At 36.1% G+C, this 22,420-nt stretch overlaps 1 protein-coding gene and 1 pseudogene across 1 annotated transcript; both read left to right on the top strand.

Moving 5' to 3' along the window:
- Positions 1 to 6,544: 6,544 nt before the first annotated feature.
- LOC143578323 (SUMO-conjugating enzyme SCE1-like) lies at positions 6,545 to 9,533 on the top strand. Its single transcript, XM_077061937.1, has 5 exons — positions 6,545 to 6,752; positions 6,930 to 7,013; positions 8,240 to 8,392; positions 9,056 to 9,169; positions 9,266 to 9,533. Exons 1-5 carry the CDS (start codon positions 6,684 to 6,686, stop codon positions 9,326 to 9,328), a joined length of 483 nt encoding a protein of 160 aa, XP_076918052.1. The 5' UTR covers positions 6,545 to 6,683; the 3' UTR covers positions 9,329 to 9,533.
- A 7,264-nt stretch (positions 9,534 to 16,797) lies between these two features.
- Positions 16,798 to 17,238, top strand: LOC143578316 (ethylene-responsive transcription factor ERF008 pseudogene; annotated as a pseudogene).
- The last annotated feature ends 5,182 nt before the right edge of the window (positions 17,239 to 22,420 follow it).

Raw genomic sequence — 22,420 nt, 5'->3', positions numbered from 1 at the left:
AACTTAGAGTCTTAAACTTGTTTATGCACTTTAGTCGCGCAGTATCCCATGTGTTGAGGACGTAGACTTGGCTGTTTATTTGTATGTGTGGATCATTAACCGTCTTGTCGGTCTATTCCGCAGTTTTCATGGTACCATTAGATGAACACGGGAGAACTATCGTTTATGATTTTCTCTTTTGTTTACACATGCACAGTTTGTTTTGTTTGTGAGCTCAATTGTGAGCACTGGCAGTCTTATGAATCTTAGAGTTGGTCCCGATCAGATTACACCCTTGTTGAAAACCAGACATACGCATGTTGCGCGCAGATTTATTGTTATCTATGTATTGTATTAAACTTGATTTCTCACCAACACGCAAGTGTTTGACGTTTTATTTTAACACATGTTCAGGTTTGCAGTAGCTGTTTTGGAGCTTGTGGACACGTAGGAAGTTTTCTTTATTTTTGACCTAGATTAAAATGTATCAAGACAAGTTATTGCTGTTCGAATATTATGATTTATAATATATTGATTTATGATGATTTATGTTATCTTATGTTTACTTTGCGCACGCGCGAATGAATGTATTTATTAAATATTGACACCCAATAGTGTCACGAGTAATGAAACAATATGTGGCGCCCCGATGTATAATCCGCCTTTGGTCGGGGTGTTACAAATATACCCCTTACCTTGGCAACCAAGTAACTATAAGACGGGTGCGGGTACAGTGTCAAGGCAAAACCCTTCACATACTTAGCACCCGCAGGGAATTGAAGCCAAAAATACCTCGGCAACCAAGTAACTATAAGACGGGTGCGGGTACAGTGTCAAGGCAAAACCCTTCACATACTTAGCACCCGCAGGGAATTGAAGCCAGGAATACCTCGGCAACCAAGTAACTATAAGACGGGTGCGGGTACAGTGTTAAGGCAAAACCCTTCACATACCTAGCACCTGCAGGGAATTGACGCCAGGAATACCTTGGGAGTAAAGTAACTATAAGACGGGTGCGGGTACAGTGTCAAGGCGAAACCCTTCACATACCTAGCACTCCGCAGGGAAATGAAACCAAGAAGGATCTTCTGGGCCATGCTTGCGCAAACGGGAATAACATCCCCGCATAGCGGGAACGTCGAGAACTAGATTGTTTGAAACTTCAAGATGGAATTGGTGGTTTTAACATAATTGATCACTATGTTCAAAACTACCAAAACCTCATGGAGAATCTACACAAGAGGTACTCAACGCTCCTGACTTGCGAGGAGGTTACAGACCTACTCGCATCATACCCAAAGATCAAGCAGAACAGTGGGAAATTCTGCGTGACATTAGGACTTCCGTGGGAAGAATCCCCATGGAAAACCTTAAAACAACCCTTTTCAAAAACCCTTTGCTTAAGTCCAAAAGTTCACCTCACTTTATTAAACATTCATGAGAAGAACATTGGACTGGGGGGACTTGAAGAGGTAGGTCACAGCAGAGCCCAGTTGGACCCACAGACTCACCTTGAAATGGACGTCTGCGCAGTTCAACCCGCAAGACTCCTTAACGGACGTCTGCGCGGTTGAACCCGCAAGACTAAACTAAAGGAACGTCTGCGCAGAAACCAACTGGATCAGCAGGACCCACCACGCTCAGAGACGTGACGTCCTCACGTGCGGTACGCAAGCTGTCCCCGCAGGAAACGCCTACCAATGGTTTTCAGGTACTCCGCCTGTTCCCGCAGTTACGTATACCGGCCATCAGGGAAGGCCACCCGCGCAGCATGGCTACACGCACAAGGCTTAACTCTCATAATAATTCAGCAGTCACCTGAAGAAGGAATGAGCAAGCCGGGAACATTCCCGCACAAAGGCGGGAGGGGGAATACTCCCGCCCAAATGAGCCAGTCCGTACGATACTGAGGATCTTTTACTGTACCTGACGAGGTATGGGCAAAAGATCTGTCCAAAGATACGACAGCTCATTGACAACAGTATGGCGAGCAGCATGCTCTTGTACTGTATGTCACTATTAGCCGCTACCTACTCACCAACTCCTGACATACCACGTGCCTAGCCTGTAGTTGGTGAAAAAGGAATAGTACACAGCAGGCCTGGTCACTATCAGCCGCTGCCTACCCACCAACTACCAGCAGGGCACGTGCGTAGGCCACTGTTGGTGGAACAGGAATACTGTTGCAGCCGGCCACACCTCCTTGGAAACCTACCTTCGGCTATAAATACCACAAATGGTATGATCATCTTATCTTAACAGATTACCATCATATCTTATCATATTATACCTGATATCTGCTCTAGCAATCTCTTAATATACATTTATATTTAAAGAGCAATCTAGTCTGATTCTCACGCCGGAGGGTGGTCACAAGGAGGAACCCCCCCCCCTTCTCAGTGACAAGCTCACGGTGTCTGTTTTGCAGGTTATCAGAAGAACCATCTTTACCGGGTCTAACCCCTCGTGGGAAACATCTATCTAACCCCCAGGTTACCCATAATCTGCCCGGGGTCCGGTTAGTGTTTCTTCATTCCACCATATTGGATGGTGAGATTTCATCTGTGATTTGTCTTCTGCACCTAATTAGTATATGTATATGTTTTTTTCATATTTGAATTGTTTATGGTTATAATATTATCGTATGTAATAATGTAAGTATAGTATATGATTGTTTGATCCTACAAGAATTCATATTTTTAAAATATGAAGTAAAGTGCCATTTTGTCCTTGTGATTTGAAATATAATTAATAATGCGAATTTAGTCTAAAAAGTTTATTTTTTGTGTATGGACCCTCCACGTTTTCCAATTCTTGTCAATTACATTCAAATCACTAACTCTGTTAAATTTAATCGTTAAGTCAGGGGTAGACATGTGTTTTCACTCTTTCTTTATTATAATACTTATTTCAGTGAACGGCGGTTTTCGTCCCTGTGGTTTACCCAAACCTGCATTTTAGTCTAATAGCTTCAAGTTTACAATATTCGTCCCTATCAAATTTGCGATTTTCGTCCTTGCAGTTTCATATCACTTGCAATTAAAGTCGAATTTATTAACCCCGTTAAGTCTGGTAGTTAACCCATCTGCGTATCCTTCACGTGATGACCAATTTTGTTGTTTTTTATCAAAAATAAACCTCAGTCATAATTCGCAAACCCCCTCACGTGACAGGCTGGGGTGTATTTGGGAAAAAAGAAAAAAAAAGGACAAAACGTCACTCACGTGAAGGGCATACTGATGGGTTTAACAACCAGACTGAATGAGATTAGCGAATTCGGGTTTAATTGCAAGTGAAATGGAACCATAGAGACGGAAAATGCAAATTTGAAACTACTGGACTAAAACCGCATATTTGGACAAAGCACATGGACGAAAACCACAGTTAACTGAAATAAGTATTATAATAAAGAAAGCGTGAAAGACATGTCTACCCCTGACTTAACGATTAAACTTAATTGATTTAGTGATTTGGATGTAATTGGCAAGAATTGGAACACGTGGAGGGTACGTATGCAAAAAAAAAAAAAAACCACGTTTTGGACCATATTCGCATAATTTGCCAAACCACAAGAAAAGAAATAGTACTTTACTCTAAAATATGCTTGGATAGTACTATAGCAGAGGTGAAAGTATACCTTTTATTGGTTAGTGTAGGTAGCATTCCCGAAACTCAGGTGATCCAGTCAATGCTAGTAACTAACGAAATCAGGTAAATCACGTGTGATTTTTAAAGTTATGGTAGAAAAAAAGTGGAAATAATATTTTAACATTAGACTATTTTCTTAAGAAAGTTATCTTACACTATACAGAAATACATTTAGATTATTTATAGATATCTAAAACTTGATATATCAAATTCTTAACATAAATAGAAACCAACAAGAATACAGGATAAAGAAACTACTACTGCCCCATTTATGGGAACTAAAAAGAAACAACACTACAATTAAAGGTGTTTCATAATTCAACCCAACCCAACCCAACCCAACCCAACCCAACGAATTTTAATTTTAGTTATCTTTAGGTTTTGGTGCATTCATTTAGCATTGGAGATGGGTGGTTTGGTATGTGTTCTAACAAGTTACAAGATTAATGCTTAATAAAAAAAATAAAACAAACAGATGTATTCTTTTTATTTTAATGTTAATAAATAGCTAAGGGTTTTAAGAATTTTAATATATTTGTTGGTTAATAAATATGTTACAAAACAACTATATCTGTTATATTAGTTTTAAATATATTTATAAGCCAACTCTAAGATTATAAAACATTAACCAACTTAGATATTATAAAATAGTTATTAGTTTCAAGTATGTTGGAGGAATCTTTTATTACAAACAATCCTTACCTAAAAAAAACAAATACCAACATATTTGATAGCACAATTGAAAGTTTAGAAGATAGAAGTTTATCCTATCCATACCACTTCTTTTCAATATTCAAAGAGTGGTCAAGACTCAAGAGAGCAAGATTCAAGATTAAGCAAGTTATATACTTGTACTTTTTTCAAACATTCCAATCTTTCATCTTTCATTATTAAGTGTTAGCTTAGTGTTCAAATTTTATTCATCAAGAAGTGTTTGTGTTCCATAGTAATGGTATATAGTATTCTACAACTAAATGAAGATTTCATATATCATGAGAACTTGTAGGCCTAAATATGTCATTGTAAATTTGATAAACAACTTGTAGATGATGTGGTGGAGTAGCTAATCATCTGTTGTGAGAATGATATCATCCACATGCAACATTAAATAAGCAATCTTAGTCCTTTGCTGAAAAATATGTATCACGTAGGCTATTCTAAAAACCTTGAGAAACAATAAAAGCATAGAATTGGTTGTACAAAGCCCACCGTTTTAACAAGGTTTAGGTTCACTGATCAACAAAACTAGATGGCTGACACATATAGATCATTCGCTGCAAATTGTCATGTAAGAAGGTGTTTTGCACATCCGGTTTATGAATAGACCACGATTTGGAGACCACAAGAATGGTACGTGCAGTGACCGGTTTGAAATTTATCTTGTTTATCATTATAATTGTGTTGTTTGCTTATAGTTATGTTGTTTTACCCTTACAAGCGTGGTGTTACACTATTATAACACACAATTACAAATGGTAAACCAACATAATCATATCTTAAATGTGTTGTATTTTACATGCATAAATAAACGTAAATACCACCCGTCGCAAACCCCACCGTATAGGTGAACTTAAAACTTAAAACTCATTAAAAATAAATGAATAATTGACACCTCCATTTACCAACTCCAGGACAAGATGCCTTTTCCTTGGCAATTAAGCATTTGACTTGCATAAAACCTTATTATGAAAGAGAGGTCCCAAGTTGTCTAACTATAACAAAGATTCACACGTGCAGATTTGGAACATAGTATCCGACCCGACATCAATCACACGTATGCAACTAGTAGCTTGGTTTTCACGCTTGAATTAAATATTTCCACATTGACGTATCTAACGTGTAGACTCTGATTGGTAATTTTAAAGGTTTTTGGTTATTCATACACCATTTGATCTATTCACACACCCATTGACTAAGTGTACAATCCGGGACTACATTGAGCACTAAAAGTAAGCATGTAGGTATCTCTAGGCGTCAAACATCCAAAGATGAAAACCTACCGGAAAATAAGCCACGATCAAACTTCCTCTAAAGATTAAAAAACCAACGTTGGACTACGTCCAAAGATCTTAGCCTGCCAACTTAATTGTCTATGTAGCTCAACTTGCCGCATATGATGCATTGATGCCCATTCATGTAATATGTCAATGGTTTATCCGGTTAAGATTTACGAATAAAAACCAATATCAATGTTTAACTAATTTAATGCACTTTTTTCAAAAACTTTTTAAGTAGTTTCAGTTTATATATTCCTTTTTTATATTTAAACTTGATTTCATATTTTACACGTCCCGGTATCGGGTACCTCATTCTGACCAATATTTTTATTTTAAAAAAAAAGACCAACGAATCCTCCATATGGGCTACCAGCTAAATTCACCACATTGGGAAGTGTCTTTCAATCCGAGAAAACCCTCACATAAGGCCAACACCCGTGAACACTAGCCCAAATACATGAGAGTAGAGGCGGCCAAATAAACCGGTTAATCGATCCGACCTGAAAATCGAACTGGAACCGAACCGGTTTGAAATCGATTATGTGGAACCCGGTTTGGAATCGATTGAACCCATAGATTCAGAACAAGTTTGTAATTTTCTCCACCAAAACTCGTTCCAGACTAGTTAACCGAACCGAAACCAGCCAAAACCAGGGAAAAACCAGGCAAAAACCAGTTAAACTCCGAACCGAAACGGATCAAAGCCTGAACCGAAACCGATCGTAACCTAGTCAAAAGACCAGTTTCAAACCTAAACCGATACCAATCATAAACCGTTTTTAACTTCTGTTAACTAAACCGAATATTTTTCAAACCCAAACCGGTTTTTAAGTTTTGAACCAATTTATGCACCTATATATATGACATACGTAAAGATATTCGAGCTTATCTTTTATACTACTACCACTGTTACTGAATATTATTATTATTATTACTATTTACCAACTACTATTACTTGTTGAGTGAGTCCAAGCAAGCATAAATAACAGCAACACAAACACACACACACTCATTCAATTCATCTTCTTCTCCCATAATAATAATATTAAACCCTAAACCATGTCCGGCGGTATAGCTCGCGGCCGTCTCACCGAGGAACGTAAATCATGGCGGAAGAATCATCCTCATGTTAGTTCGTCATATTCTAAACACTTAATAATTGCTTATTATTATTAATAATTGTTAATTATATATTTATATATATATGTATCAATTATCATGAATTTTATATAATTGTTCTGTAACTAGGTCTAATTGGTGTTCTGTTTGGGAATTATGGTTTGATTTTGAGTTTTGTTAACCTAGGGTTTTGTAGCCAAGCCTGAAACTCTACCTGATGGTACTGTCAATTTGATGATCTGGCAGTGTATCATACCTGGTAAAGCTGGTGTAAGTTCTCTAAACATCTCATTATTATGTTATTCTGTATGCTGGTAGGTATGTAATTGCAATTGATTTTACAAATATTTTAGTTTAATTAAGTTTTGATTGTTTAAAATGAGCCTAATATGCTAAGATTAATAATTGTGGCCTATGTGTTTAGACTTTAGACAATAATCATATACTGATTTGGCATGTAATCTTGTATGCCGTTGAATCAGGCTCAATAATCGAACACGAAAAACACAATTTTGGACAGATTCTTTTATTAGAATAAAACCGATAACGGAAACCATAACATTAAGCTCCTATTTGAAGGAATAATAATATTTTTAAAGTACTAAAAATAGTGCCAAACTGCTAATGCTATTGGTTTATTTAAGTTTGTGTTACTAAGAATTATGTACAGTATTGGCACTAGATGTTAAGTTGCAGCTGAATCTTCAATATTTTAGTGGCACGTAAACTTTTTACATTTAAAAACATGGTCCACTAAATGACATTTTTTTGTGTGACCGCAAGATTAACGCGCTTTAAGCCATAAATCCTGCTGTGTTATTACTTCCACTTTGTATGAATATTGGTACTTCTTTTAATGAAAGGTAATATTACCTTGATAGCTTTTAGTTTACAAGAAACTTTGCTGTTATTTGTATTCTCTAATTGTGATCTTATGCCATTGAATCAGGCCCAATAATTGAACACGAAAAACACAGTATTGAAAAAACGATGTTCGATTCTTATATTATGGTAAAACCAAGAACGGAAAGTACCACAATTTGTGCTTAATATTACTGGTTTGTTTAAGTTTGTGCCACTAAGAAGTATGTATAGTATTGGCACTAGATGTTAAGTTGCAACTGAATCTTCAATATTTTAGTGGCACGTAAACTTTTTACATTTAAAAACATGGTCCACTAAATGGCATTTTTTTGTAGTGACTGCGAGATTAACGCACTTTAAGCCCTAAATCTTGCTGTGTTTTACTTCCACTTTGTGTGAATATTAATAATTTTTTTAATTAAAGGTAATATTACCTTGATAGCTTTTAGTTCAAGTGAAGAAACTTTGCAGTTGCCTATATTCCCTATTTGTGATTTTATAGTCTTCCAATTTTTAGTTTTGTTGTGTAATTTCTTTTTATGCAAACAATTGAAATGAAATGATGGTTTGCTGGGCTTTGAATTTATGATTTTTTGGGCCTTTATTGTAATGTATATAATTTGTGATTGCAGACTGACTGGGAGGGTGGTTATTATCCACTCGCCCTTCATTTCACTGAGGATTATCCAAGCAAACCACCAAAGTGTAAATTCCCTCAGGGCTTCTTTCATCCCAATGTTTACCCTTCTGGAACTGTTTGTTTGTCCATTCTTAATGAAGATAGTGTAAGACTTTCCATCTATTCTGTAAAAAAAGAAAATTATATGTTTTGTGTGTGTGTGTGTGTGTGTAAACTAGGGGTGTCACTTGTGTCTGGTTGGCGTGTTGAATTGGGAATCCGAACATGGCCCGTATTTTAATTTGTGTCAAAGATTCCAGCCCTAACCTGGACATACATAAATTCCGGTCTAACTCAAAGACGACCCATATTTTTATTCGTGTCAAAGATTCCAACCCTTATCCAGAAACACATAAAATACGAATTTATATATAAAAAGATACATTTTAGTTATAAAATCTTACGTCATTTTTCTTTTTGGTTTTAAATTTTCGCCTAAGAGATCCTATCAATTTAATTTTATTACATAAAACTTATTTCCAAATAATAAAATAAAAGCTACCCGTGAACCCACTGGGTTGACACGGACATGACCTGTTTAGCTGAACTTGTTCGACCCAAAACTGGCCCGAACCTGTTTATACCAGACCCGAAACGTGTTAGCTTCGTTTCATGTCTGGAACTCACACCAAGCAGGTTAACGGGTCAACCCGAACATGGCTCACTTATCAAACAAGTCATACAGCATTACAGCTAACCCAAAATCTGATTCTTCTCGGGTTGTATATGAGAAATTGGCTATATTTGTGATTTGTATATGTGTTTGTAGGGTTGGAGGCCAGCAATAACAGTTAAACAGATTCTTGTTGGAATCCAGGATCTGTTGGATTCTCCCAATCCTGCTGATCCTGCACAGCCTGATGGATATCATCTCTTTATCCAGGTATCTTTGTAACTTAGAAAGGTGTTAAATTTTAATTTACAAATTGTAAAAACGGTGATAGTATTAGAGTTCTGATTGGTGCTAAAATGAGTGCAGGACACGGTGGAGTACAAAAGACGGGTCCGTCAGCAAGCAAAGCAGTACCCGCCACTCGTGTAATCAACGGTTTGAAGTATTTTTATGTAGACTATGTCGATGAATGTTTGATGTGGATTTGACTTCTTATTTTGATTTTCGATTAATCAGCTGATGGAAGAAGATGTTAGTTGATGATAAAGGCCAAACCTTTGCTTTGTTTTGCTTGTGGTGTGGTTGGTTGGTTTATATGATGATACTGCTTCAACGAGTTTTCAGTTTCTATGGTACTCTTAATGCAACTGCAATTTGTCAATGGCTTCAAATCTGCTTATTGTGGATTGGTGATTGCTGAATTTAAATAGTTGATGTTTTCATTACCGGACTGGTCATGCATACTTTTCGTCTAAAGTTAAGTACTGTTTGCGTCCCTGTGCTAAATGGGCGGAAACAACTGACAGATGGGCATTTACTACCTTATCAAAACTCGAAATGACTTAACTAATAACACAATTATTATTTAATGTTTTTTAATAAAATTATTAATGAGTGAATGTGACTGGTTGAAAAAACATGTAGCCCCACCTCCCGTTGCCTTCATGCCCGCCATTGCGCGGGTGCCAATACCCTTGGTGCCCGCCTTGTTGAGGAGTGTAATGGTGATTGGCGCCATTCTGCACATGGTCTAAAAGGTTTAAACTTTAAAGGCGTGGTTCGTTAAGTTTTAAAATAAAATGTAGTCGGGCATTAGTTAATAATTATAGTGAAGCAATATGCCATTTGATTACCATTGAATAAAAAAATATCTATTATAGTTCTGGGTTTGAGAGGGGGGGGGGGGAGCTGACTACCCCGGTAAATCTAAAGTTTTTGAAGGTAAATCTAAAGTTTTTGAAAAAAAAAAGAAATATGTGTTTTTAACATTAAAACTCAATTACTCAATTCAATTAAGACCACTTTTATAAAAATAAAAATTGCGCAACTCAAACCATAATGCAATAAACCCGTTAAAAAATTTAATTGTTTAAACCCAATAACAAAACCGTTTTACTTAAGGCATAATTTTTACTCGCATTCGACCCAAAATATTTTAACGATTCTAGATGACGACTGTGTTCCATTCTTGAGTTCGCATAGAATCACCTTTGAACACTTTTTTTGCTCATTCTACTATGGGGCTTGTACAGAATAAGAGCAAGGTTTAGGATTGTATTTTTTTTTAAATTGTTGGTTTTTAGCTTTTAAATCTAAAGAATGGAACATGGAACAAATTTCCCATTTGTCGTACTATCAGTTTTAAATTGATAGAAGCTGTGGATTTATGAAATTAAAAATTCACGAGTACACACTGAACACCGGTAGCATTTGTTGACTTTGTGGTATGTTGCTTTTGTACATATGATTCATTAATTCATTTATTTTGTACTTTGGCATGCCTAACCTTTATAATATTATTAGAAAAAAAATTCTAAATTAATCCCATATTTCAAACTGTAGACGTGCCAATAAGTCGATAATACATATGGTGTTACCGGGTGAAGAGGTCCCAGCAGAGCCCAGTTGGACCCGCAAGACTCACCTTAAACAGGGACGTCTGCGCAGAGACCAACTGGATCCGCATGACCAACCATGCTCAGAGACGTGACGTCCTTACGCGCAGTACGCAAGCTGGTCCCGCAGGAAATGCCTCCCAATGGTGAAGGACTCCGCCTGTCCCCGCAGCCTCGGATACAAGCCATTAGGGAAGGCCACCCGCGCAGCATGGCTACACGCACAAGGCACTTAGCTCTCGATCATTCAGTGTCACCTGAAGAAATGAGCCAAGTCGGGAGCAATCCCGCACAGAGGCGGGAGGGGGAATACTCCCGCCCAAATAAGCCAGTCCGTATACTGAAGGATCTTTTACTGTACCTGACGAGGTATGGGCGAAAGATCTGATCAGAGATACGACAGCTCACTGATACAGTATGGCGAGCAGCATGCTCCTGTACTGTATCACTATTAGCCGCTGCCTACTCACCAACTACTGCCATACCACGTGCGTAGCCGTCAGTTGGTGGAACAGGAATAGTATACAGCAGGCCTGGTCACTATCAGCCGCTACCTACCCACCAACTACCAGCAGGGCACGTGCGTAGGCTACTGTTGGTGGAACAAGAATACTGTTGCAGCCGGCCATACCTCTTTGGAAACCTACCTTCGGCTATAAATACCACAAATGGTATGACCATCTCATCTTATCATATCTTATTACATTATCATATTATCATCATAATATACCTGATATCTGCTCTAGCAATCTCTTAATATACTTTTATATTTAAAGAGCAATCTAGTCTGATTCTCACGCCGGAGGGTGGTCACAAGGAGGAACCCCCCCTTCTCAGTGACGAGCTCACGGTGTCTGTTTTGCAGGTTATCAGAAGAACCATCTTCCAAGGGTCTAACCCCTCGTGGGAAACATCTCTCCAACCCCCAGGTTACCAGTAATCTGTCCGGGGTCCGGTTAGTGTTTCTTCACCGGGCAAGATGCGAGAGCTATACGTACGCAAAGTGTTACTCTATGTGCATGAAGTGACTCCTCAGAGGCCCTAAGGCATTTACTTATCATGTTTACTTTCATTCAGTTTTGTGAATATGCTATAACTGAACATCACCTTTTAATGTACATTTATACAGTTCAGAATTATGAAACATGTCACCTCAAAACTAAACAACCCACTGGAGTTGCTTTTACGACCAACGAATAGTTTGCTTTAATCTCATTGGTGTTACCACGTATTATTTTCTGTTATTATTATTTTTTTTGTTTGAAGATGGGAATGTGAAGTAAGACTTGCAGGTAAATATGGAGCTCTACAACATGCTATTAAAGGTAATGTCCCCTTTTAATATCTCTTTATGTTCCATTTTCATATTAAGAGTGAATGTAGTGTACTATCTTGTGTTGTTATTTTTTTTATTCATTTTTAAAATGTTGCATGCTCAACAACTACTAGGTTTCTTGGGGTTGTTTCTTGGGGTTGTTTGATTGGCAACAAGGTAGATATAAGTTAGTTACCGGTTTTCGGATTTTGTATGCGTTGAATAGCTTTCTGAATTGTATATGAACTAAACGTTCAGATTAAAGTATTTTATAATACTCGAAGTGTGAAATTCGATGTTTTAAAATAAGACTAAATGATTAATATATGTAGGGGCCAAACCATTACAATGATTAGGGTGTTATATCGCAGCATTTCATAAAAAAGGTATGACTGCTGGGATGTAATCGTTGTCGTTATATCAGTAGGAAAATATCATCAAGAACTACTTTGTGCCTTTTGGTTACCTTTGTGCATTTTAAGCTCTATTTGTGCATTTTGGGCTCTACTTATGCCTTTTTGGGCATCATTTATGTATTTTAAGCTTCATTTATTCATTTTGGGCTTCATTTATGCATTTTAGCTCTATTTATGTTTTTTCATCCATGTATGCTTTTTAACTCTCATTTATGCCTTTTTGGTCACCATTTATGTCTTTTCGGGGCTTCATTTATGTTTTTTAGTTCATTTATGCATTTTAGCTCTATTTATACCTTTTTTATCTATTTATGCTTTTTAACTTTCATTTATACCTTTTGGCTTCCGTTTATATCTTTTGAGCACTCCACATGTTGTATTTACACTCTACCAAAGTTCTTAGTTTCTACAAAATAAATGGTCACTAACAATCTTTAGTTTATCATCAAAGATCAATAATATAGTTGCTATTCATATTAGCTAACTCAGTTGCTACTAAACTTCAGTAACTCGATTACTATCGATAAGCAACATCTTTCTATAACATATATTTCCATGTCTAGTCTACACAATTTCTTTGTTTTCAAGCATTCTATACCACACTCTTACCATCACCCAAACACTACAACTAAATATGATAACATTATCCATACGATAACCTCTTCATGTATTCCAAAATAATTGTATCCACATATTTGTAATGTTAGATATGTATATGTGTATATACACATCTCAAGTCATACACCATAAATCATTCACATCATGCTTTAAAATATGCTTTCCTAAATATATAGAAAAAAACAATTTTAATAAATGTGGATAAAACGTAATGAATGATGACGACTTTTCTTTATAAAAAAATGACGTGACTTTACAATATAAGGCTGAGGGGTGGGGGGGGGGGGGCTTTAATGAGTGCTCCAACCAATAATATTATGACGTGTGGCAGAAAGAGAAACTGGATAAGGGAGGTGTTGGAGCCCTCGTTGGAGCCCCTGGCCCTGGTGTGGAGGGGCTCCAGCGAATTTATTTTTTATTTTTTTATAAATATATTCAAACAACGTATTATTAAAAAAACTCATAAATTATTAAAAAAAAACACACATTAATAAAAAAACACATTAATATATAAAAATAAAATAAAAATTAAAGTACTAAAAAAACATTCTTCTTATTCTTCGGCTTGGTCTTATTCGATCAACCTCTTTCGGATATGTTCCTTTTGCTTTTCCATTAGCATTTGATCGACCGGATTTAGGTTACTGAAGTCTCTAGGAGACGGTTGTGTGTTGGATGGTTGAAAGCCGGATGATTCTTGCGGCTCCGAATAAAACATCGGTTGGTGCGGTGACGACCATAAATCATCGTCAAGATAATCTGAATCAAGGTTTGGGAACCAATTTCCAGCCATTTTTTTTTAAAAAAAGTTGAGAAGATGAATTGATTTTGGGTGAAGGTTTGAAGTTTTGGTATAAAAATGGGTGAAATGGGGTATAACTATATAGGAAAAATATTTTTTTTTTGGTTTGTTCGGCTCCCAACGGTCAAAAAACCATCAAAAGTTGTGCAGCCCTCTCTCTTCTCCCGCTAACCGGCTCACGCCTGCATTGTTTTTCGCGTTAGCGCCCCGTTAACGCCCCCGCTAGCGCCCTGGTGGTGTGGTATCAGCGCCTGGGGGCGAGAGCGAAGGGTCTCTAGCGCCCCCGTTGAAGCCCCCCACCGCTCAGCCTAACAAAACTTTGGTATAACATTAAAATTATTAGTGTGGTGGGTATTCATTTTGGCCCCACTCTCCACATACAATACTTAATGACAATGACTTTGGTGATATTATAAGAAATCAAATGACCATAATACCCACAAGCAAAGCAGAAAAATAGACTGAATGAAAAATAGACTGAATTAGAAATCTATAAGGGGCAAATCGGTCATAATTTATTTTTTTATTTAAGTTTATGTTGAGTCATGTTCTCTATAAATCGGTATCTTTCACCGACCACCGACCTTCGTAGTCCCTACCACCACCCGCTAACGGGACCTCCAAATATATAACTGAATTAATAGTGTAATTAGTATAATATTTGATTGTGTTTAATTTAGAAATCTTGAGAAAATATGCGATACAATATTTGCTTAACGTACAAGAATACAAGAATACTTATATTTCATGAAATCGATCTATAAAATCACATCACAACTTCACAAGACCTAGAAATCGTCAATATATATCCAATTAATCATTGGTTCACCGAAATAAACAGTTTTTGATCGTTAATCGATCAATTTATTTACTTTTATTCACGAAAACCGTTTTTGAGCGTTTTTAGTTTTTGACTGAGCGTTTTATGTTTTCGACTGAGCGTTTTAGTACTTTTGCCTTTGGTTTTTGCAATTGTTCGTCCCGCGTACCTATCATACGTTAAGACATTATTGTATAGTATCTCAACCCTAGAAATCTTACTATGAAAAGCACTTATAAGTTGAGGAAAATATTACATGCATAAGTTATATTTAATTACTAATACAAATTTATGTATTGGGTGGTTTTTTCTATACAATTTTCCAACATTGATGGTATTTTTGTATATGGCGTAGAATGTTGAAAACAATAAGGAGCAATTTGGAGGCATAAAACACCCACGTATAAGACTATGAACATGTTTACAAGTGGAGCTAGTCGAAAGTTTCAATGGTTAAGGAATGTAATATGCACACTCGTGGATCTTGTCGACTACAGAATCTTAACCAGTTACCATACACTTTGTACAATAGATTGTTTCTCATGGTTTAAACCTTAAAGTCACAAAACAACAACCATACCAGTTTTTCCAATGCCCGCCTAAAAGGTAATGATTTTGTCATATCAAGTTAACAACCTTCCTTAACAATTCTCTAACAATCCAAAATCACCGAACAACACATAAGATTCGGTTTCATTATCCTCACCCTAGGGTCATGCTATATGAACACGATATCCTCTTTATATACACAAGTGTCTAGCCATCACATCAATTCATCAATCATACAATATATAAACTTTTAACCTTTTTCTAAACAATACTGCTCTATACATACGTATACATGTCGTCGGTATACATGTACTATACACCCATGTAACATGAAATTAGGATTGTTCAAAAGGTTCGTACTCATGGCTCGCTCGATAAAAACTCGAATAAAATTAGCTACAAAAACTTTTATTGAAAGAATTTGGCTGAGTTGACTTCTTTTTGTAACCAAGCCAATATAGACCCAAGCTCGGCTCGGGTAATGGCTCAGCTTGATCTTAGGCTCGTTTAACTTCAAAATCGAGCTCGAGCCTAACTGAGTTGTCTCGTTTATTTTTAAACTCGGACTCAAATCCACCCTGAATTGACTCATCAACAACCCTACATAAAATCAATAGAAAACCGATATAAAACCAATTAGGCCACAAAGAAACCAGAATCCACTCATAACTTGTCCATATTTATGATTTATGACGGCCAATTAAATCCTTTTTCAATACCCTATATACCTATATCACTATATGACTATATCTAGAGGCGAGCTCGAGACGATATCTATTTCGAAAATTAAAATAATATTTGAAATTGATATCAAAATGTTTGGTTCGATGCAGTATAATAATATTTTATGTAAAATTCGTAAAAATACTATTATCAAAAACTCAAAACTTGGCACTATTTCAGTACCAAGGATATCGATACCATACCAGTACCAAATCTACTAATCCCGTTTATATCTATCGAACTATTATATATCATCATCATCATCATCGTACTCAGTATATCCCATCAATAGCAAAGCTATGGTAAGTTATGAGAAATGTAAAATGTAAACAGCCTTACCTCTACCCTTTAGGAATAGAGATGTTGCTTCCGGTGAGACCCTCGGCTCGATAGTAGTTTTGCATCAAGCCTTGGACATAAGCCACATAACACTCAAACATCATGACACCGTCGATTTGTCTTTCGGCTATAAACGCCACCACATGATGCCTGATTAATCTTCCGCCACTTTTAACGTTATTTTCACGATATTAGTTAAATAACATCAAAATTAGTGAAATTTCACTTGTGCCCACCTAAAGGTTCACACATACGCACTATTATATCTATCGATATAGATATATTTATATATATATATATATATACCCGCCAACCTGTAGAGAAATTGAAGCCAAAATAAAAGGTGTCGGTGCCTTTCGATTACCTTTTATTAATCTTATTATTAATATGACACTCTTCTTCCACAACTAATTTCATATCAATGGAACACACCACTCACGCCGGCGGTCAAAAACCCTACAAAGGTATCCGTATGCGCAAGTGGGGTAAATGGGTAGCCGAGATTCGCGAGCCGAATAAGCGCTCAAGGATCTGGCTCGGCTCATACTCTCACCCGGTAGCCGCCGCTAGAGCCTACGACACAGCCGTCTACCACCTCCGTGGCCCGTCGGCTCGGCTTAACTTTCCGGAACTGGTGGCGGCTGATGGTCGGCTGGATGATGATAAGTTGCCACTGTCAGCGGCTGATATTAGGAAAAAGGCGATTGAAGTTGGTGCCAGAGTCGATGCTGAGGTTGCTTGTACGTCCGTGCATACGACTGGTACCACGCTGGCGTCTGGAGCTTGTTGGTTTGAAGAGAAACCCGACTTGAATAAAAAACCCAAACCCGAACCCGAACACCCGGATGGGGATGATAAGTGAATAATAATAGTTTGTTCGGTAATTTTTATTTTTGTTATTATTATTATTATTATTATTAAATCTAACCCCGCATAATTTGTATCAACATCTGTGTTACATTTTATGTAAGTATATTATTTACGGTTTCAATCAAATACAAATTAAATTAACCTGGTAACTTATCATAATTTTTGTATAAATTTACCTGTTTTCGAGCGAAATTTTGAGCCGACCCCCTTTGTTTTACGCTCGGTATGGTAAATTTTGTCATTTTTCGTTCAACAATTTTTTTACATAGGGTAGATTTACCTGTTTAAAACCGAAATTTTGAGCTCGCCCCATGTAGTTTATATTTTTTTATATATATTAAGTCCGCCCCCTCAACGTGTATATCCAAGCTTCGCCACCGTGTACGAATCAAGTATTTTAATTATATATACATGATAGTGTAATTATAGTGTAGTGTAATTACAACATAACGTAAGTACATAAATATTCTACTTGTTTATATAACTACTTTATTTCGTTCACATAGTTAACACGTTAATTAAATTTGTACGTCAGCTTCCTGCTACTATGTTTTACATATTAAAATAGTTTTTTATGACTTGGAAACAAAAATTTGAAGATGAATTTAAGTTGTATTTTGATGTGTGTAAGCATTTAAAAAATGAAAGGCGTATGATTCACTACTCGCTAGTGTAAGAAGGCCTTGCATGTTAACTTATATGTAAAATGGATTTATTTAGTTCACAGTAGTTTCATATTCTCTACCGACATATTTGAATATCACTTTTAAAAGTATTTATATTTGTATAGGTAATTATATCACAGTATAAGAATTTTTAGTGAGAACCGAAAATTTTGAAGAACAAACAACCATGGATAATTTTAATTATTATAATATAGTATATAATATGCAGTACGCTTATAATGTAGGAAGGATATGATTTTTTATTCACAACCAAAACCTTTATGGAAAATTTTCAAAATAACCCATTCTAGCATACAGTTTAAAAAAGTTCTTTCAGTTTTGCTTAATTTCAGAAATAGCCCCTCCAATGAAAGGATGACACATGGCGCTCGAACTCACTATCGAAGATGAGTTTGAGGTCCAGACTCATAAGATTAGTTTGAGTTCAAAACTCACCATCACGATGAGTTTTGGATGCCTACTTGTTAGTTTTTAATTGGTTTTTAAAACTAATCATTGTCTTCGTAAATCTCATCACCACGATTGGATTTGGATACGCTATTTATGAAATTAAGCAAAAGTTAGGGACGTTTTTGGACTCTCTCTATGCGTCATTTTAGAAATTTTCGCAACCTTGTAAAGAAGCAATGTGTAATTGTTTCCTAATAAATTATTATATATCTAATGAAACAACATTTTACAATAAGGTATAATTAACAAATTCCTAAGACAAATCAATATATGAGTTTTGTTTGATCTAAAAAAGGAGTTTTTGTTTTGGGCTGAAAGACAGATGATAATGAGGCATGAGCCTACTAACCAGTTGTCACTTTGGTGTGAAAAAAGCAATGCCAAAGTGGTCCACTTTTGCTCATAAAAAATATCTTCTTTGGTTGTTTTTGTGATTTTAATAATACTTCATTCTCTTGCTGTCACACACTTATAGGGACACGTGGGTTTCCTAGATACCAAGAATATATATAGACGGAACAGTTGTCTAAACTCTAAATATTTGAACAATTAAATTGTTATTCTTTACGTTTAATTATTATTCAAATTAAAAGGACATTAAATTGTTAAAAAATAAAAAACAAAAAACTTAAGTATTTGTTTTATGTGTTCTTGGTAGAATTTGACCAATTTTAACACATAATTAAATTTTATCTTAAACTACATGATACGAGTATGAACATCACTAATTGATGGAAATGAGTTATAAAGACTATTGTAATCAATGTTTTAAAAACCGGTATTTTGTACCGGATTGGGCTAAGAAATGGTACAACCGGTTGAACCGGGTTGTACCGAGTGGTTCAACCGGTTGAATAGTTACCTTATAATTTCCTATAAATATAACTTCAATCCAAAAATAACCCAAAACAAAATAATTTCATAACAAAAAATAATCCAAAAGTTAATCCATATTAAAAAAATAATTCAAAAGCACTCAAATTTGAAAATATAGTCATAAAGTTTACACGTTTGAATGTTAATTGTTTGGTTAAAAGTAGTTTTGAATAAATATGGCCCGCAAATATAAAAAATTTCTTGGACTTAAAACCGGTTTGCAAGAAAAAACCGGTATTTTAGACAAAAACCGCCGGTACGATGTTCTGGCAAACCGGTCAAAAATACCGGACTCTAAATACCGGCATGCTATGCAAAATCCCGGTTTAACCGGTTCAACCGGCCGGTTTGAACCGGTTTTTAAAACACTGATTGGAATCATAATCCATAGCAAGATTACTAAAATGGTCATTTATGATATAAATTGTGTTTTATGTCAAATTTGACTCAAAATGCTAAATTGATTACTTGAATGTGTTTTAAGATTTTAAAGTTTAAATGAAAGTGACTTAAGAGTGAGTCAAACATAACACAGGTAGGAACGTGCATTTGGATTGATGGAAATGGTCCATTTAAAGGATACGTAGGATTGTGATTGCTTAATTCTTTAAATTATGCATACAAGACCATTTTAATTGTTGGAATTGTTCAAGTCAATGGTGTTGAATTTAAGTGTATACATGCATCTGGGTTACAAGTGTATGTATAAATACATAATTATACAAACGGTTAAAAATTATACATTAAACTTGTTTAAAAATAAGTAAAACAATGAAAAAAAAACTATTTTGAAAGGGGCTACACACTCGTCTAATATCTATTTCGCATACACGAACGAAAACAGTAGAACATAGTCCCGTATAACATGTGACATTTGTTAAAGTATTGTTTGACGCTTGTCACACGATCATCTGAGACCATTTGTGAGCACCCATCGCGACTTGCGAATGCTCTTAGCACATATATAAGTATAAGAATGACAAACACATGCCAAGAAGTTAAAAAAGATAAGAAAGAAAAGTTGATAAGATATTAATAAATATTATGAAAACCAGTTTTAGAGTCCGTGTAACATACAGAATGTTCCAAATTATAAAATTACATAATGTATATCACAAAATGATTTTTTTAAATGAACTTAATAAAAAAATGCACGTGCAAAAACGTAACCGAGAACGCTCCGAACCCGAGAACTCTCCTTCTATCGAAAATTTCATTCCCAATATCATATATGTATAAGTGAAACAATTTTGGTTATGAACCAATTTCGGGAAGAAAACTTCTCATATAATAGTAGTTACCTTTATTATATATTTATCAATTTACTACCCATAGAAGGAAAAGAGAATATTAAATTGTAATGACGGATGTTCTTCAATAACTATGTTTTTATGAGCTACTGTCACATTTGTAAATAAATCAGAGTTACGTTTGTTAGCGGAAGACTTTATAAAATATAAGGATTTAAAGTTGTAAAATATTTACAAAAGTCGAGACAAAAAGTCCCGATTGGATTTACTTGTTTATAAGTTTTAACAAAAACATCATATTATAGATTTAAACAAAATTTATAAAAATACGGATTCTTGAGCCATCTTCCTTTAGCTCTAATCTTGGTTACCTGCAAAATGTTATAAAAATACGCCAGCAACGAATGCTGGTAAATATGCTGACTCGAAAACAATTCTTTTACTTTGTTACCCCTCGAGGGTTACGCATGCCTCGGCCCATCTTGGCTTAGGAATAACAAAGTTAAAACAATATCATTATAAACTCAAGCCTTTACCTAGGTCACCCAGCAAGACAACGCAGCGTCCCGACATACTTAGGTACCATAAATATACACAAGGTCATTCTCACTCGAACATACTTTGGTTCGGCTCATTGTGGCTGGAGGTCGTGACCAGGCGTGGTGCGATGTGCCCACCACATTTTACCACATATGTAAGGATCCAGACATACGTATACTACAGCATGAGGGCTAGGCTTTTACTCTTATTCATAATGTTTTTAGAGACACTTTGTCTCATGTAAAGTTTTACACATAACACGTTTATTTATTTGAAAACAAGTTTGTAAAAGTGGGGCGTATTCACCTTTGATCGGGATCGTTTTCCAACACCATCCTTGCGTACTCTTTCTTGCTATCTCGCACCTATAGTACGAGTATAACTTTTATTAGTCGGATATACCATCCGGCTTAAGACCTTTAGTCTTATTTATCTCGATTAACCAAAAGTTCAATAATCTTTTACTTTAAAACCTTTAGTTTTAAAAGCAATATTTATAAACCTTTAGTTTATTATAAAAACCCGACGTTTCTTCTTTTCTAAGAAACGTATTCTTTTTCTTTTATCATATAAGAATATCCTTATATAATATTCATAACAAAGAATTATATATAATTCACACATATATATATATACACTTCCATATTTCTTTATTTTCTTTTCTTTGTTATTTAATTTATTTCCATAAACATCGAGCATAATTCCGACTTAGGGCATTAAGCATTTATAATATTTTTTTATTATTTTAGTCGGGTAGTAAGCCTTACCTTTTCTCGGCTTATAATTCCATAGATACTCGAGCAGCACTTCTACGCCGCTTAGTCCTTTCAACACTCGCCTTGATCGCCACTTCACTTCGGCACGCAAATCGAGACACCAACTCTTCTCGGCACGCACTTCGAGGTGATCGTCGGGTTGTAAAAACGGCACCACCTTCTTGCTCGGAACGTCGTTGGGGAGTGGCACGATTATCGAGGTATGGCACGTTTATCGAGTAATCGTGGCACGGTTTTCGAGGTGTATCGATGGCACGAATTTCGATATTTAGAGAGATGTTAGAGAGAGGTATGAGAGCAGGTTGTGAGGTGTGAAGTTATCAAACCCGGACCTTGCTATTTATAGGCAAAAATTTGGATCTTATCGCGATACGTGATAGGATTCTTGTCACCCATCGCGTAGCGCGATGTAGCTTCGCACAGTCACAACGTAGGTCTGTCACGTGTTGTTACGTGGCCGACGGTGTGCCACGTGTTTCTACGTGGCAGACGGTGTGCCACGTGTTAACACGTGGCGGACGATGTGCCACGTGTTGCCACGTGTCAGGACACGTGGCGAGAGGTGTGCCACGTGTGGACGCGTGGCAGTCTTGTGC

Source organism: Bidens hawaiensis, unplaced genomic scaffold (assembly GCF_021521415.1).
Source record: "Bidens hawaiensis isolate Kalapana, Puna unplaced genomic scaffold, B.hawaiensis_p1.1 tig00029139_1, whole genome shotgun sequence".
In the NCBI taxonomy this organism is placed as follows: domain Eukaryota; kingdom Viridiplantae; phylum Streptophyta; class Magnoliopsida; order Asterales; family Asteraceae; genus Bidens; species Bidens hawaiensis.
The sequence above is the reverse complement of the archived record's forward strand: the minus strand, read 5'-3'. Positions and strand labels throughout refer to the sequence as shown.

What these genes read in the sequence shown, in the direction of transcription:
- LOC143578323 (XM_077061937.1), top strand. Translation starts at nt 6,684, where the DNA reads ATGTCCGGCGGTATAGCTCGCGGCCGTCTCACCGAGGAACGTAAATCA. An exon ending in CCATTCTTAATGAAGATAGT is followed by an intron (nt 8,393 to 9,055) that starts GTAAGACTTTCC and finishes ATGTGTTTGTAG; the next exon opens with GGTTGGAGGCCAGCAATAAC. An exon ending in GATATCATCTCTTTATCCAG is followed by an intron (nt 9,170 to 9,265) that starts GTATCTTTGTAA and finishes AAATGAGTGCAG; the next exon opens with GACACGGTGGAGTACAAAAG.